We start from the raw sequence: 15114 nt of genomic DNA, 5'->3' as shown, positions 1-15114 counted from the left end.
CCCTCTAACCACACAGGTTCTCACAGGCTCTTCTTTCAAGACATGCAGAATGCATGCTAGATGAGCAATGTCTGCTATTCAGTTTTCTGAAAGGCTGCCTTCCATGTGAGGAAGTGACTAATTTTTCATTTCACACTAAAAAGGGCGTGAAGAGGCAAAACAGAAGAAGGCAAAGGGTTTTGTGTTCCAAGATGGAAAGGTGAGTTCTGCTCCAACAGGCAGGAAACATACCATAGGTCTGCAGAGGGAAAGTCAAATTGGAAACATTTGAAAGTGCTAACAAAATACGAAAAATGTTTATGTTAATGCTGTGAGTTTGCTTTCTTTACATGCATTAGGCTTATTTATTGTTAAATTACTAAAACAATGCTACTTGAATTACAGCATACAATCTTGGGAAATGCAAAAATACCGTGTGAAGAAAAGATGTCAAAGAGTTAATTTAACCCTTTCCGTTGTCAACATTTTTGCATTTGTTCTATTACTCAACAAATATATATCCCCGCTCCCCACCTCTGTTGTCTACCTAATTCTATCTCTCTATATATGTATATATTGTTATTTTCCTATTCACTCAAATAAAACCCAATAATCCAATATTCAGGAGAGAATAAAGGCAGTAAATGGAAATAATTTACAGAGTATAATGAAATTTTAGAAAAAGAGAGAGGAAGTACTACTGAAGTCCCATTGGTTGTAAATAAATTTGTGTTCATTCTTCCCATGATCTTTTAGAAAATTTACTTTTCCTCAGACTTCGCTAGCAGTTTGTTATAAGGTAGAATTTTTTTAACAGATGGATTGCAAATTGGCAGCTACTCATACTTTAGTGAATAAAGCTACATAACATTTTGCCCACTTTATTTGTGATCGTTCTTCCTTTTTATGGGGATATGAGTTTTCCCCAAAGCCAGAATTTATGGCTTTCTTTCTTTCTGTCTCTTAACAAATTCCATCTGCATGCCTTCCCATTAGGACGCAATATACATCATGGTGTTTCCCTTATTAAAATGTTTTCTCATATATTATTAAAATATTTATGAAACGTTCTGTCCCTGTAAAGCTCAGCATATATTCTAAAAAACACATAACCGAGCACCAACTTCTCTCTGTGAACCTGTTACTCTTGACAAGGCATAAGGAATCCCGGGAGGACCATTTACATCCTTCAGTATATCACACCGCAGTACACCGAATGTAACCTCTGGGGTCTGAAATAACGCACCTCTCCAAATTCCTAAACCCTGCACCAAGAGTGAAGGGCTCCCTGGGAAAGTTCCTGCTGATAGCGTGAACTGTATGAATTTGTGTCTTCCCTCCAATTCCTACCACAAGGTGGCCAGTTCTAGAGTGGAATGATGTATCTGTTCCTAAGAACACATACATAGCACAACTGCATGGTCAAGTCCATGCTTAATGGCCATGCAAGGGAAATAAAGCACCTTATTGCAATATCAAATTTGACGCTCGCTCAGCTCAATTATTTACATGACATAATAAATTCAAAAACTCAGCACATCAAACATTTACAAATGTAAAGCCCCGATTTTGAGGATAATTCTGATACTTTGCAGGTACGTGTTTAGTTCTTGGAAAACTGGTCCAGCTGAATTATTTGCCCTTACTATGCCATATTGACCATATATGGTCTTATTCAGATCACTGTTCTTGTGTTCTTTGCCTTAGCAAAACTCCATGGAAAGCTCTTATGAGTTAGTATACGGGGTGTACAAAACAGAAGACGGTATTTTTGCAGGTAAAGAATTCCTTTCTTTAAATTAAACAGACAGCTACGTGTCCATGGCTCTAGGAAGCTCGTCCAGGTCTCTGTGATGTCTTCGTTTTCGTTTCTTCTTCATTTCCTGCATGTGCTTCCACTTGGGGCCGCCCTTGTTTCGCTGTCTCCGCTTCTCCCGGTACCACATCTGTTCGCAGTACTGGTCGAGGCTGAAGTTTGGGCTGCTAAGGATTTGGATGTAGTCTTTGTATCTCAACCGTGACTCTGCCAACAGATCCTTGACCTGCCCCTCCTCGTGCTCTGCCCTCTGGGTGTTTTCCATCTGTTCATTCTCAATGACATTCAAAGTCAGCTTCACTATGGTGTGGATAAAAGTGTGTTCCTGTGCTTTGCAGTAATACATCCCAGCGTCCTTCTTCTGCAGACTTCGAATCAGTAGCCCGTACTCTGTTTTGATGATCCTTTCATCAGGTTTCAACTGCAGAATTGGAAAAATGTAGGTAATAAATGAAAAACAGAGAGGGCCGTGAGCAAAGGAACAGAGGCCACACAGTTTTACTTAGATGAACCTGAGAGATCAATCCCCATCTCTGTCATTGAGCACAATATTATCAGCCATAGATGAAGAGAGTAAAAAAAAAAAAAAAAATTCCACTAAAGTAACAGCCCCCAAACATGCATGTTTGCCTCTCATTATTATCTAACTAAACCTTTGGAATATAGTTAATTTTTCTCCCAGTCTACAGATAGGAATGAAAAGCTAGAAAAACCACTGAAGTAAAACCGGAAACTATCAACTAACTGTCTTTACAGAGATTTCAGATACCAAGTAGTATACTAAGAACACCAATTGGTATTTAAATTTCAGAGCTAGAACTGGACATGGACAGCCTTTGTGCAGAAAAAGAGCTTTTAGGGCATACTACTACCTGTAATGGAGAAATAGAACTACGATTGCAAAAGGAATTTACTCTCTTTTCTGGATATCACCCAGTAAGCGAGCTGAATATCATGTGGAGACTGTAAGTGGTGACTTGTTAAAAGTCTAATGGAAAAGCATGGATACAGCTTTCTGGATGTTTGAGCTGTAACTGAGTAGGACCATAGTCAGACGGTTAGCAACATTTAAAGCTGAATTTCCCTTTTTACTATGGATTGAATGTTGATACTGTGTGTACATGTGATACTTGAGATTATGACATTTGTGGAAATATTTGCCATACCTTGGTATACTATAACGTAGTAATGTGATTTCAAGTGTGAGAAAACTCAATGAACAAAAAGAACCCCTCTTGAAATGTGATGCTCTTTACCCTTTGAAGCAAGAGTACTGAAAGACAATTCAAACATTTGAGCTTGCCTGGCCCACAGGCTAGTGTGAAGAGCAAACCTATCTTCCATAAAGCTGGAGGCCTGTTTAGCCACACCAGAGCCCTGTTTCATGTGGGATATTGTTGAGTGTCTTGGCATTAAGTAGAATAACAACAACAACAACAAAGAAGTCTGGAAGATTTCCCAGTTTACACATCTGCCCCTGTATTGTAGACTTTCAGTCGATGGAAATCAAGGAGGCATAAAGACAGCTAAATTCAATTTATTCACAGTGGGTGGACTCGACTCCGCATCTTTATGTGAAAAATATGTAGGAAAAAATTCCTCCAATTCTGGAAATATGAGAAAAGGAAAAGAAACATCTCTGGCTACCGGCCCAGTTAACTAACCACCCTCTATGCCAGAGAAATGCAGCTGGTGGGGTACCACTCGAGGCCAAAGGCAGGTCACAGCGCAGATCCCTGGTTAATGAGGCTGAATGGTCTCCAGCCTGCCTTCCTCCTAGGCTGAATCCACACCATCGGGGTTTTGTTTGTTTGTTTCCCTTAACTTTCCCCATTTGGTGATTTGGGTGTGTACTATTTTTTTTTTTTTTTTTTAGAATGGATTTATTCTAAAGGCCCAAGCATTTTAAAATCCTGTTGTAATAACACGCTAATGTTGAATTCACTTACATTCTCAGAGATTTGGGGACCCTCATGCCTAAAATAAATGTGAACTTGAATTGGTAGGATTCTCAAGGGCCAATCTTAAACAGAAATATCAAACTCAAATTTAACACACTACATATACCTTTTCCTTTAAATAATTTTATTGTATGAATTATTCTTTAAATTTTAAATACATCTTAGATCACAAAACTCTGACCCCACAGACGAGGATCTGGTCTTTATCGGCAGACTCTGCTTCCTATGATTACTCATTTATCTTCCCTGATTGGTCTTCCATTTATCAAGTTGGTGACATAGCATATGGTGTATTTGGGAGGTTAAAAGTAAAGCTCTCTGAAGGTTAAAGTGTGAAGTATTATTAGCAACATTATAGACTACTGCCGTGTTACGGGAGAGCTGGAGAGGTGATGTTCTGAAGCCTTTATTTTTTCTTTATTTTTTTCAGTTCTTTATTTTTTATTTTATTTTTTAAATTTTATTTTATTATGTTATGTTAATCACCATACATTACATCATTGGTTTTTGATGTAGTGTTCCATGATTCATTGAAGCCTTTATTTTTGTAAGTCTCCTAATAGAAAATCGCGCGTGGTTATTAGCATGACAATCAAAGTGGGTGACTTCAGTTCCAGTTCATCTCTAGATTTCCTTTCCATCACTGGGGCTCTTGCTAATGCTTAAACTGCACTTCATGTGGCTTTTAGAGATTGTCACAGCTCTGACTCACTACTTTTTATTGTTTTCTTTAATCTCCTGACAGGAAGAAATTATGACTTTGATTTCGCACACATTATGTAACACTTCATCATTATCTTTGCTATTCTCTTTCTGTATCCTGTTTATCTGTTTTACTCTGAAGTCCGGCTCCCCTTCCCACCTTCCCAGACTATGTCCATCGCTATAGGACTCAGAGTTTCATGAACACCTAGCATCTCCTTACTCCCCTGCGGTCCTTCCCTTTTCCTTTCTTCCGTGGAACGCTTAGTTTTTCTTTGTCTTTGGACCCATAGATATAAAACTTGCTTTAATAAATTTCTTTCTGGATTTATCTAATGTTTATTTGATCACTTCAGTGTTTTTTGTTTCTGAATCTTCAAAAACAGGTGTTGACTGAAATCATATCTCTAATAAAATACAGTTGGGATTGATATATTTTCCTAGGATTTTTATTTTTGCGATTTAGAGACAGGAATCTGCACCGCCCAAATTAAGCACTGATTAATGTTGGCCTACTTTACATTCCCATTCTCTGTGCTGCTTTCATTCCATGCTGGAAGAGGATGCATTACGCAGACTGTATCTGGACAGTGACATCTCAGCACAGTCCATTTAGAAAATTCAGCTCCTTTACAAAGAGATAATGTAATCTCTGGCCACTGATTTAAACTCATGGAATTTTCTCCACTCTAAAAGTGATAAGTAAAAACCGCTCAGCTAAATCAAAACCATGCTTGAACTGGGGTTGACTATTCATGTGCCTAATGTGAACAAGGATAACATATTTGGCATTATTAAATGTAGATCTTCAGTGAAGGGCAATTCATTTAAAATGAAAAGAGTAACGTGGAGAGGGACAAAGGACATTTAGGTACTAAGCAGCAGGTAAAGGTCGGGGACTCTGCTCTCCGATAATAGCAGCCTAATGGTAATTCCTTTGCAGATAATTCACCTGTCAGTTCCCTCATAGCTAAAGCATTGCATGTGTCTTGGAAGTGACTAGGCCTTCAAGAATATCTCTTCTCTGCAACAAACATAGAAGGAAGACTTATTTAAAAGTAGTGCAGAGGCAACTCCTTATTTAAAAGAAAAGAAAAATTGAATATATACATATTTAACCCCTAGATTAATTTGGTATCCTCAAGTAAGTGTAAAGAGAAAATGTAAACTGCAATGGTAATAATAACATCATAAAGTAACTAGAAAAATACACATTTTCTGTTTCATCAGGGAAGGAGTTTCTAAGCATAATAAGTGAGAAATCATAGGGATATAAATCTATAGATTTGTCTATATAAAATATAAAACTCATTTTGTGAGGAACAAAAAAATTTAGAGACATAAAACATAATAAGTCACTTCTAATATGTATAACATTAGATTGTTGACATCGATAATATATAAAAGGCTTGTGAAAATCATTTTTAAATGAATACTTCAATGTAAACTAAGCAAACGATGGGTAAAGCACTTCACTAAACACAACTGAAATCAACAGCCAAGAAACATGACAAGGTAAAGTCACATCCACTAATTTTCAAAGAGATAGATATTTACAGGGGCACTTGGGTGGCACAGTTGGTTAAGCGTCCAACTCTTGTTCCGGGTCAGGTCGTGAGCTGAGAGTTGTGAGATGGAGCCCTGTGTCGGCCCCGCACTCAACACGGAGTCTGCTTAAGACACTCTCTACCTCTGCCCTTCCCCTCCGCCTGCTCAAATAAATAAATAGATCTTTAAAAAAAATATTTACATAACATGTTTGCATAATACGACATTTTTCATATCAAACTAGTAAGGATGTTCTTAAATTGTAATACACCATTTTGCCTCAGGAGTTCAGAAAAAATACTAATGTGGTGATTTTGATGAGAAATTAGCAACATACAGTTGTTTATCAAAAGCCATAAAGATAATTAAAGCCTTTCACTCAGTTATTTTACCTCAAAAGATTTATCCTAAGAAAGCATATAGGAAAGCAGAGGAAGATTTAGATATCAAGAAGTTGACTACTTTTTTTTAAGAGGAAACCTGTTATTTAAATAACATGGAATAATCATGGATGACTGTGGCATCAGGGTAGCGAGTATAAGAGACAGGAAAAATATGGTATTACAATTGAATGATAAGGAAAATGCTCACAGTGTAATGGTTAGTGGAAAAAAAGCTGGAATAGACATCATTAGAGGCCTCATAATCCTTTACGTGTCACTATATTTTCAAAACTATTTATATTGCTTTTATAATAGAAAGAACAACAATAAAACAAGGACCTACAGAGAGAAAAATACAAATATTTGAAGATGTTTTAAAAATAATTGTTAAAAGCCACACACACACACAAATACTACCACAATGGCATAAGGTATTGACTCTTCTAGTCATTCAGACCCCAAAAGTACAACAGAAGCTCAGGGACTGCCGATTAACTTGCTACTTACAGCACAAACACCATCAGTTTCAAGAATAGCTTTATAAGGAAGTCAGCAGATAAGTGACTCATGACCTCTCCAATAGCACCCAACTGTGAAACAGCTCAGTAAGGAAATGTTCTCCTCCTGGCAGAGAATAAGCTGGTGACAGGCTCTGTGCCACAGGAGATTCTAGTCCCTCTCACAGGCTTTTTTTCAGTGGGGGAAAGATTCCAAACTGTGACCTTCTTGGTAAGGAGCAGAAGGTAGCCTGCTGGGAAAAGTGCTTCAAATCTAGTCTGGATCTTTCCCCTTTCCTCAGCTCAGGAAGCAGGATCGCATATCCTGGACAATGTGTAACTACCTACTTACAAAGGTAGATGAAAATACCAGTTGGAATATTATAGCTAGGATGCTCTGAAGTAAAATACACTATTTCTGCTCCATTAAAATTCATGGAGCATGGTACCACCATGACTAGGTGATACACTCTTAAAAGGTACATTAAAGTAATTCATTGCCTTTTCAGGAAGATAAAAGATGTGAATGCAAACATGAATAGGCAAATGTATATACCTATAACTTGGGGTAAGAGATTATCCCAAGCAGAGTACCATATTTTTTTTTAAAAGTCATTAAATTTGCCATGGAAGAAACATAATTATTAAAGAATAATGTTTAGCTGAGGAGGGGTTATCAAAATTTATTGACTACAAAATTAAAATACTAGTTTGGGACGTTTAAAAGTAAATATTGCAGGGGCGCCTGGGTGGCTCAGTCGTTAAGTGTCTGCCTTCGGCTCAGGTCATGATCCCGGGGTCCTGGGATCAAGCCCCGCATCGGGCTCCTTGCTCCGTGGGAAGCCTGCTTCTCCCTCTCCCACTCCCCCTGCTTGTGTTCCCTCTCTCGCTGTGTCTCTCTCTGTCAAATAAATAAATAAAATCTTAAAAAAAATAAAAAATAAATATTGCAATGTAACTAAATATTTGCATGTTAAAAAAATTCAGAAAACATTCCTCCTGTATTTCTTTGATAAAAGGTTAATGCTTTATGTTTCAAAGTTACATAATTACTTCCAGGTCAGATAATACTTTAATATACACTGGGGAAAAAGGGGCCCGTAAAATAAATCCATATTTACCATAAATATGGATATGCCATAATCTTAGAATTTATGGACGTCAGTAATGATGAAGAATCAAGTTTTATTGGAGAAATCTGACATAACAAACATTGGAGTATTCCCTTGGTATTAACTATGTAAAGAGTCAATATTTTATTTTATTATTATTATTTTTAAAAAGACTTTATTTATTTATTTGACAGAGAGAGACACAGCGAGAGAGGGAACACAAGCAGGGGGAGTGGGAGAGGGAGAAGCAGATTTCCCGTTGAGCAGGGAGCCGGATGCGGGGCTCGATCCCAGGACCCTGGGATCATGACTTGAGCCGAAGGCAGATGCTTAACGACTGAGCCACCCAGGTGCCCCAGGAGTCAATATTTTAATTAAAAAAATTGTTCTCAAAGATTTCAGATGAAAAGAAAGATCTTACCACCTTAATGTAATGGTGGAACACATCTTTACATCAATTTCTTATGATAAAATTTGGTCCTTCTACTGCAAGGCTTCTCAAACTCAGCACTACTGAGATTTGGGGCAAGAGAATTCTTTATTGTGAGGGATTGTGAACTGAAGAATGTTTAGCATCATCCCTGACCTCTACCCACGAGATGCCAAGAGCACCCTCCACCTCCCCCCACCCCAGCTGTGATAACCAAGAATGTCTCTAGATATTGCCAGATGTGGACAGTGTAGCAGCAAAATCTCCTACGGTTGAAAACCACTATTTTATACTAATGTCTGACTGCTTGCATAAATTATTTTATTTTTTTTTAAATATTTTATTTGTTTATTCAAGAGAAGAAAGACAGAGAGCGAGAGCATGAGTGGGGATGGCAGGGGAGGAACAGAGGGAGAGGGAAAAGCAGATTCCCCGCTGAGCAGGGAGCCTAAAGCGGCGCTCCATCCCAGGACCCCAAGATCACGACCTGAACTGAAGGAAGACACTTAACTGGCTGAGCCACCCAGGTATCCTTTAAATGTTTATAGACTTATCAAGGAGGTTGTATTTTAGAGCATTCGGTCGGCCTGTTTATATGACAGAGAAACTGAGTGTTAGAGAAGTTACAACCTGCTCATAAATCCTCAGACATCAACTGAACATGTGATCAGTGCTAATTCGTATTTCACACATCTTCCTGATAGAGAGTATCTGCAATTTTATATACGTATTTTACATTTGTAAATAATCCTCTGCTTTGAAATTCACATTCTCCTCTGTATTTTCTCATTTTATTTTCATAATAACTTGTGTATTTATTTTGTTCACGTTAGAAAATTCTGGCCCATGCAGACTCAGTGATATTATCAAAGGACCTAGGACAGGGATTCAATTGAACATCTAATTCCAAATCCTGAGTTCATTGGATTACTCATTACAGTGTCCTCAGTTTAATATTGGGAATATTAGAACTCTATACTGAGTTTCGCTGGTTTCTCTTAGGCACTGAAAGAGAAAAATAAAAACCCTGCCAATTACCCTTTGTTTCATGGCACTCAAATAATAAATACAGGATTTCTCAGGCTACCCAAAATTGTCCCATTAAGTTCAGTAACATACTTAACCTATCTACCTCACAAAATTTCTGTGATTGTTTCAACCCCTATGTATGTCCTAGAAAGACTGAAACAGAAAAAGTCAAAAGATAAAGGGAACATCCACGTTACTTTTCCCTCTGTTGATTTAATTTTAATACATAAGAGTGAAAAGGTACATGTCCAGCTAGTTATCCAACTTGTTCATATTATATGATAAAGATAGATCTTTCTGTTGATACATGTATTCAACCTGCTTTATGATATAAGTTAAACACAATATGAGTTAAAATTTAGTCCTTATCCTACTGTGGGGGAAAATACTGTGTTCTTATTTTTAATCAGGGAATTGTTCTAAAATATAGACAATCTATGAGAATGAAAATTTGAAAAACATTATGTAAATTTCTTATAAAAATTCAATCTGCTTTTAAATATACTTTATTAATGTATTTGTAATAAGTTGTCCTATTTTTATCTCAAATGCATTAAGTTTCATGTTAGTGAGTATAAACTGTTATTTTCCTTTTTATCAAATAGTGATGAGAGCACTGTATGGCACTGAACATTGGACATCTCTCTCAACCAAAACTTGATTTAACTTTAACACTCCCTCAAGGTGGTCATTCTTTGATGACTATAACTCACCTCCTCTCGATGCTCATCTCCTGACCGCTGGATATACCACTTAATAGATGCTTGTTGGGATTTAGGTATACATTCCAGAAAGGTTGAATTAAATTCAATGCCAAAAATCACCTTTTCATCAGCAGTTTCATGACTAATGCCTGGAACGCAAACATGGAATAGAAGATTAACCTTGACCTTATTTTAAAAGCAATGGGAAAATAGACTGATTTAGAACAGATGCTATGGGGGAAAGATTCATTTTACATTATTAAAGAGAGAGGAAATTCATGATATGATATTGTTACCTAAGAGTCAAATATTATCTAATAGATTGACTTTTAAAACTCTATTCCTGCATTGCAATGTTTACCCTTACATGAATATATTAACTATTTGCAACTGTTTTTTTTTTTAAATAAGAATTCATAAGACCTAACTCTAAACATTGAATCACTTTCTCTGAGCTGAACTGAATAAAACTTTAGTGTCTTTTAATGCTTCACACGTTTTAATTTGTATAAAATATAACCAATTTAGTGGATAGTTCCAGAAGAGGAGTTTACTTCATCTTTTAAGAGAAATTCTATCATGAATTGATCCACAGAGCTGACCATATAACATTAAGACATTTTAATACCAACAAAGTAAGTACAATGGTCTGTACTTGATAAACTTCTATAAAGATGATATTGAGCTAGATGCTCTAATACTCCGAATGTGGACCTTATCCGTATTATCTACCAAAAAACAGTTCTCTTTTATTCAAAGAGGGGTACTTAAGCCCAACATGCATTTGCTATAAGATAGTTAATGGGATGCTAAAGGAACAGTGTCTCAGACACCTTATTCTCGTAAATCAACTGCAGCATCTGAAATACATTCCATTCAGAGTAGCCAAAGGCTGTGTCCCATGTGTGATCTAAGATCTGTAGCTCAAATTTGATCAAATAAAAAATGACGGCTGTTCAGCCTGGCCCAAACATGCACTTTTTCATCATATATTCAGAAGTCTCAAATCTGCAGATGGGCCTACTTAGCATTTTAGGCATAAACGAAGAGTAAGGCTTACAGGACTTTTGTGAATCCTAAATGTAAGCACACAAAATTATCAGCAAATGGCATGAATGCACATTTATCCAATACTTAGACTTTCCTTTGAAGAAACTTCTTTTGAACTTGTTTGTGTTTTACCAGCAATGATTAAGTCAGGCGTGTTGACACCATTATGAATTAACCTCATCTCATTTTCAAAATGTGTAAATTCCATTTGAAACTTGTAAGATATCCATTATCCCTGCCAATTCAACAGATTATATCTATGATTTTCACAGTTAATAAATTCCTAATGCACAGAAAGATCGCCAGTGCCAATCGTGGAAGAGAAAGACATGCATTATTTCATAGTAACAGATGCCATTCTCCTGAGAAAAAGGAGTTTGTGAACAAAGCAGGGAGCTTGCAGGCTGATTGTCAGGTGATGGGGCAAGGGCTGGGGAGAAGCTAAATTAGACTGATTTAACCAAAGAATCGGTCAAGTTAGTAAAAGATAAATAAGCAAAATTAACGAGAAAAGTGAAATAGCTGATTGTACAGAATCCTTTTTCAAATCAGTAAAAACAGTGACCCTTTGACACAAAGTCATTCCTATGTCAGTTTGACAGGAAATTCATTTATTGTTGTCACCAGTAATTTTTGTTTCATTTCTGAGTTTTAAATTTCCTATTTTTTAACTATCTCATTTACAATTGTATCAAAACTTAACTAAGGAGGCGAAACACCTGCACACTAAGAACTATAAGGAATTCATGAAAGAAACTGAATAAGGCACAAGTAAATGAAAAGGTATTTCATGCTCATGGATTAAAAGAATTAATATTGTCAAATGTCCATACTACTCAAAGCAATCTACAGGTTCAATGCAATCACGATCAAAATTCCAATGACATTTTTCACAGAAAAATAAACAATCCTAAAATTTGTATGGAACCATAAAAGACTCCAAATAGCCAAAGCAATCTTTAAGAAAGAAGAACAAAGTTGGAGGCATCACATTCCCTGATTCCAAACCATATTATAAAACTATAGTAATTAAAACAGTATGGTATTGTCATAAAAATAGACACAGATCAATGGAACATAATAGAGAGCCCAGGAATCAACCCACACATAGATAGTCAATTAGTTCACAACAAAGGAGTCAAGATTATACAATAGGGAAAGGACAGTCTCTTTCACAAATGGTGTTGGGAAAACTGGACAGCCACATGTCAAAAAACGAAACTGGACCACTATCTTACACCATACACAAAAATTAACTCAAAATGGATTTTAGTCTTAAATGTAAGACTTAAAACCATAAAACTCCTAGAAGAAAACACAGGCAGTAACCTCCTTGACATCGATCCTACTGATGATATTTTTAATTTGATGCCAGAGCACAAGCAACACAAACAAAAATAAACAAGTAGGACTACATCAAACTAAAAAGCTTTTGCACAACAAAGAATGTTATCAACAAAATGAAATGTCAACCGACTAAGTGGGAGAAGATACTTGCAAATCATATAAGGGCTTAATATCAAAAACATATAAACAATTCATACAACTCAATAGCAAAACTCCCTAAGTAATCCAATCAAAAAATGAGCAGGGGAACTGAATAAACATTTTTCCAAAGAAAACATAACAGATGGCTAACAGGTACATGAAAAGATACTCAACATCACTCGTCATCAGGGAAATGCAAATCAAAATCACAGTGAGATATCACCTCATATCTGTCAGACTGGCTATTGTCTAAAAGACAAGAAATAACAAGTGTTGGCGAGGATGTGGAGAAAAGCAAACACTTGTGCACTGTTGGTGGGAATGTAAATTAGTGCACCCACTATGGAAAGCAGATTAGACGTTCCTCAAAAAATTATAAATGTAACTAACATATGATCTAGCAATTCCATTTCTAGGTATTAACCTGAAAAAAAAAATAAAAACACTAACTTGAAAAGCTATATCGCCACATGTTCACTGCAGCATTTTTTACTATAGCCAAGATATGAAAACAACGGAAGGTGCCATCAAGGATGAATGGATAAAGAAGATGTGGTATATATCTACACAATGGAATATTTTTCTGTCATGAAAAAGAAGAAAATCTTGCTTTTTGTGACAACATGGATGGGTCTTGAGGACATTAGGCTAAGTGAAGTAAGTCACAGAGAGAAAAATACCACATGATCTCCCTTATATGCAGAATCTTAAAAAAAGCAAAAAAAAAAAAAAAAAAAAAAAAGCTCATAAATCCAGAGAACAGATTGGTGGATACCCAAGGTGGGAGATGGAAGGTGGGTAAAATGGGTGAAGGGGGTCAAAAGGTACAAACTTCCAGTTATAAATAAGTCCCAGAGATGTAATATACAGCATGATGACTGTAGTTAATTATACGGTATTGCACATTTGAAAGTTGCAAAGAGAGTACCTCTTAAAGGTTCTCATCACAAGAAAACATTTTTTTTTGCAACTATGTGTTGTGATGTATGCTAACTATACCTACTGTGATTGTTTCACAATGTATACAAATATCGAATCATTATTGTTACATACTTAAAACTAATATAATGTTATATGTCAATTATAACTTAACAAAAAAAAATCCTTAAGATTGCAAATACTTTAGTATTTGAATTTAGTATTTGATTCTACTTGAATCCCCAGAGTTGATTCTCTGTTTCTGGCTTCTCCTATACAGGGGTCAATTCTATTTTTTAAACAATGATTTATCTTAGAAATATGAAATAACTCCTTATAACCTGCAGGACAAACATAAACTCACAAACTTAGCCCAACGTATGTGAGGTCTTTCTGATTTTAATTATTGGTGCTTCATCTACTTTAAAATTTGTCTTTCCTCTCTTAGTGCAGCTCGAATGCCATCCAGCTAAGTATCCTTCCCTTTACCCATGCATTACACAAACATTCTTGTGTGCCTACAACACAGTATATATTCCAGTGACAGAGACAAAGTCATCAAGTGAATGAAATAGATAAAGAATATAGTATTTGGCACTATTGTGCACTACAAATAAGAATAAAGCCGATTAGAGAGTAAGAGGTAGAACGGGGAGAAAGGTATTTCAGATAGGATGGTCAAAAGAGGTGTCTGTGAGAAATTAACATGTTAAACATAAAATTAAATGGCGTGAAGATGGAGCTACTTGCAGGAAAGAGTTCTTTAGGTACAGAGGAAACAAATGCAAACCTAACTGCCACAGGAACCAGCCTGGGGCTTTTGAAAAAGAGAAAGCCAGTGAGTGAGCCATGTGACTGTGACGAGAGAGGCTCAGAGCATGTACCAGATCAAGCAGAGTCTGTAGGCCATGCTGTGGATTTTTTTCTAACTGTTCTCAGAAGCTAGTGAGAGATTTTGAGTATGGGAATGATGTGATCTAGCTGAAGTTTTTGAAAAGGTTATTCAGGCTACCAAGTGGGACAGAGATTGACCAGGGACAAGCATGGAAGCAGGAGAACCAGATAAACAGCTCCTGGAGAGGTATGGTGGTGGCTTCGGTTAAGTGGACCTATACGGAGGGGATAAGAAGTAGGTGCAGTTGCGACCATAAGGACTTATTGAGAGGTTGGTACTAGGATGTGAAAGGAAGAGAAAAATAAAAAGATGACGCCTAGCTGCTTTTTTCCCCTAAACAGTTGGGTGAATGGGGGTGCTATTTATTAATATGGGAAAGTCTGCAGAACAATGAAGTCTGCAGGAAAAGACACCACAAATTCTTTCTCAGATATAATTTGGGATGCTTATTAGGCATCTAAGAGGAGCTCTTGGCTGCGCATACAAGTCATACAAATCTGGCACACAGGAGAGGGTTTGGAACTGGACTCAGAACTGGGGAGCGAATTGCCTCTGATCATATTGAAATTGATGGTGTTAGGCAGTGAAGAGGCAGAGGTTTT

The 15114-nt window shown here is 36.7% G+C and overlaps 1 protein-coding gene across 1 annotated transcript in view; it reads right to left on the bottom strand.

Annotated features, from left to right (window-relative positions):
• Window positions 1–166: 166 nt before the first annotated feature.
• SEMA3D (semaphorin 3D) overlaps window positions 167–15114 on the bottom strand; it is a 180760-nt gene continuing 165812 nt past the window's right edge. Inside the window, exons 16-17 of the mRNA XM_081799702.1 lie at window positions 10171–10310; window positions 167–2216 (exon numbers count right to left, since the gene is read on the bottom strand). Coding sequence (XP_081655828.1) covers window positions 1791–2216; window positions 10171–10310 — 566 coding nt within the window. The 3' untranslated portion in view covers window positions 167–1790. The remainder of the gene's footprint in view (window positions 2217–10170; window positions 10311–15114) is intronic.

The sequence above is a fragment of the Leptonychotes weddellii genome, chromosome 12 (assembly GCF_054177405.1).
Source record: "Leptonychotes weddellii isolate Sample4059 chromosome 12, ASM5417740v2, whole genome shotgun sequence".
Classification (NCBI taxonomy): domain Eukaryota; kingdom Metazoa; phylum Chordata; class Mammalia; order Carnivora; family Phocidae; genus Leptonychotes; species Leptonychotes weddellii.
Note: the sequence above shows the minus strand (reverse complement) of the source record. Positions and strands in the feature narration are given on the sequence as shown.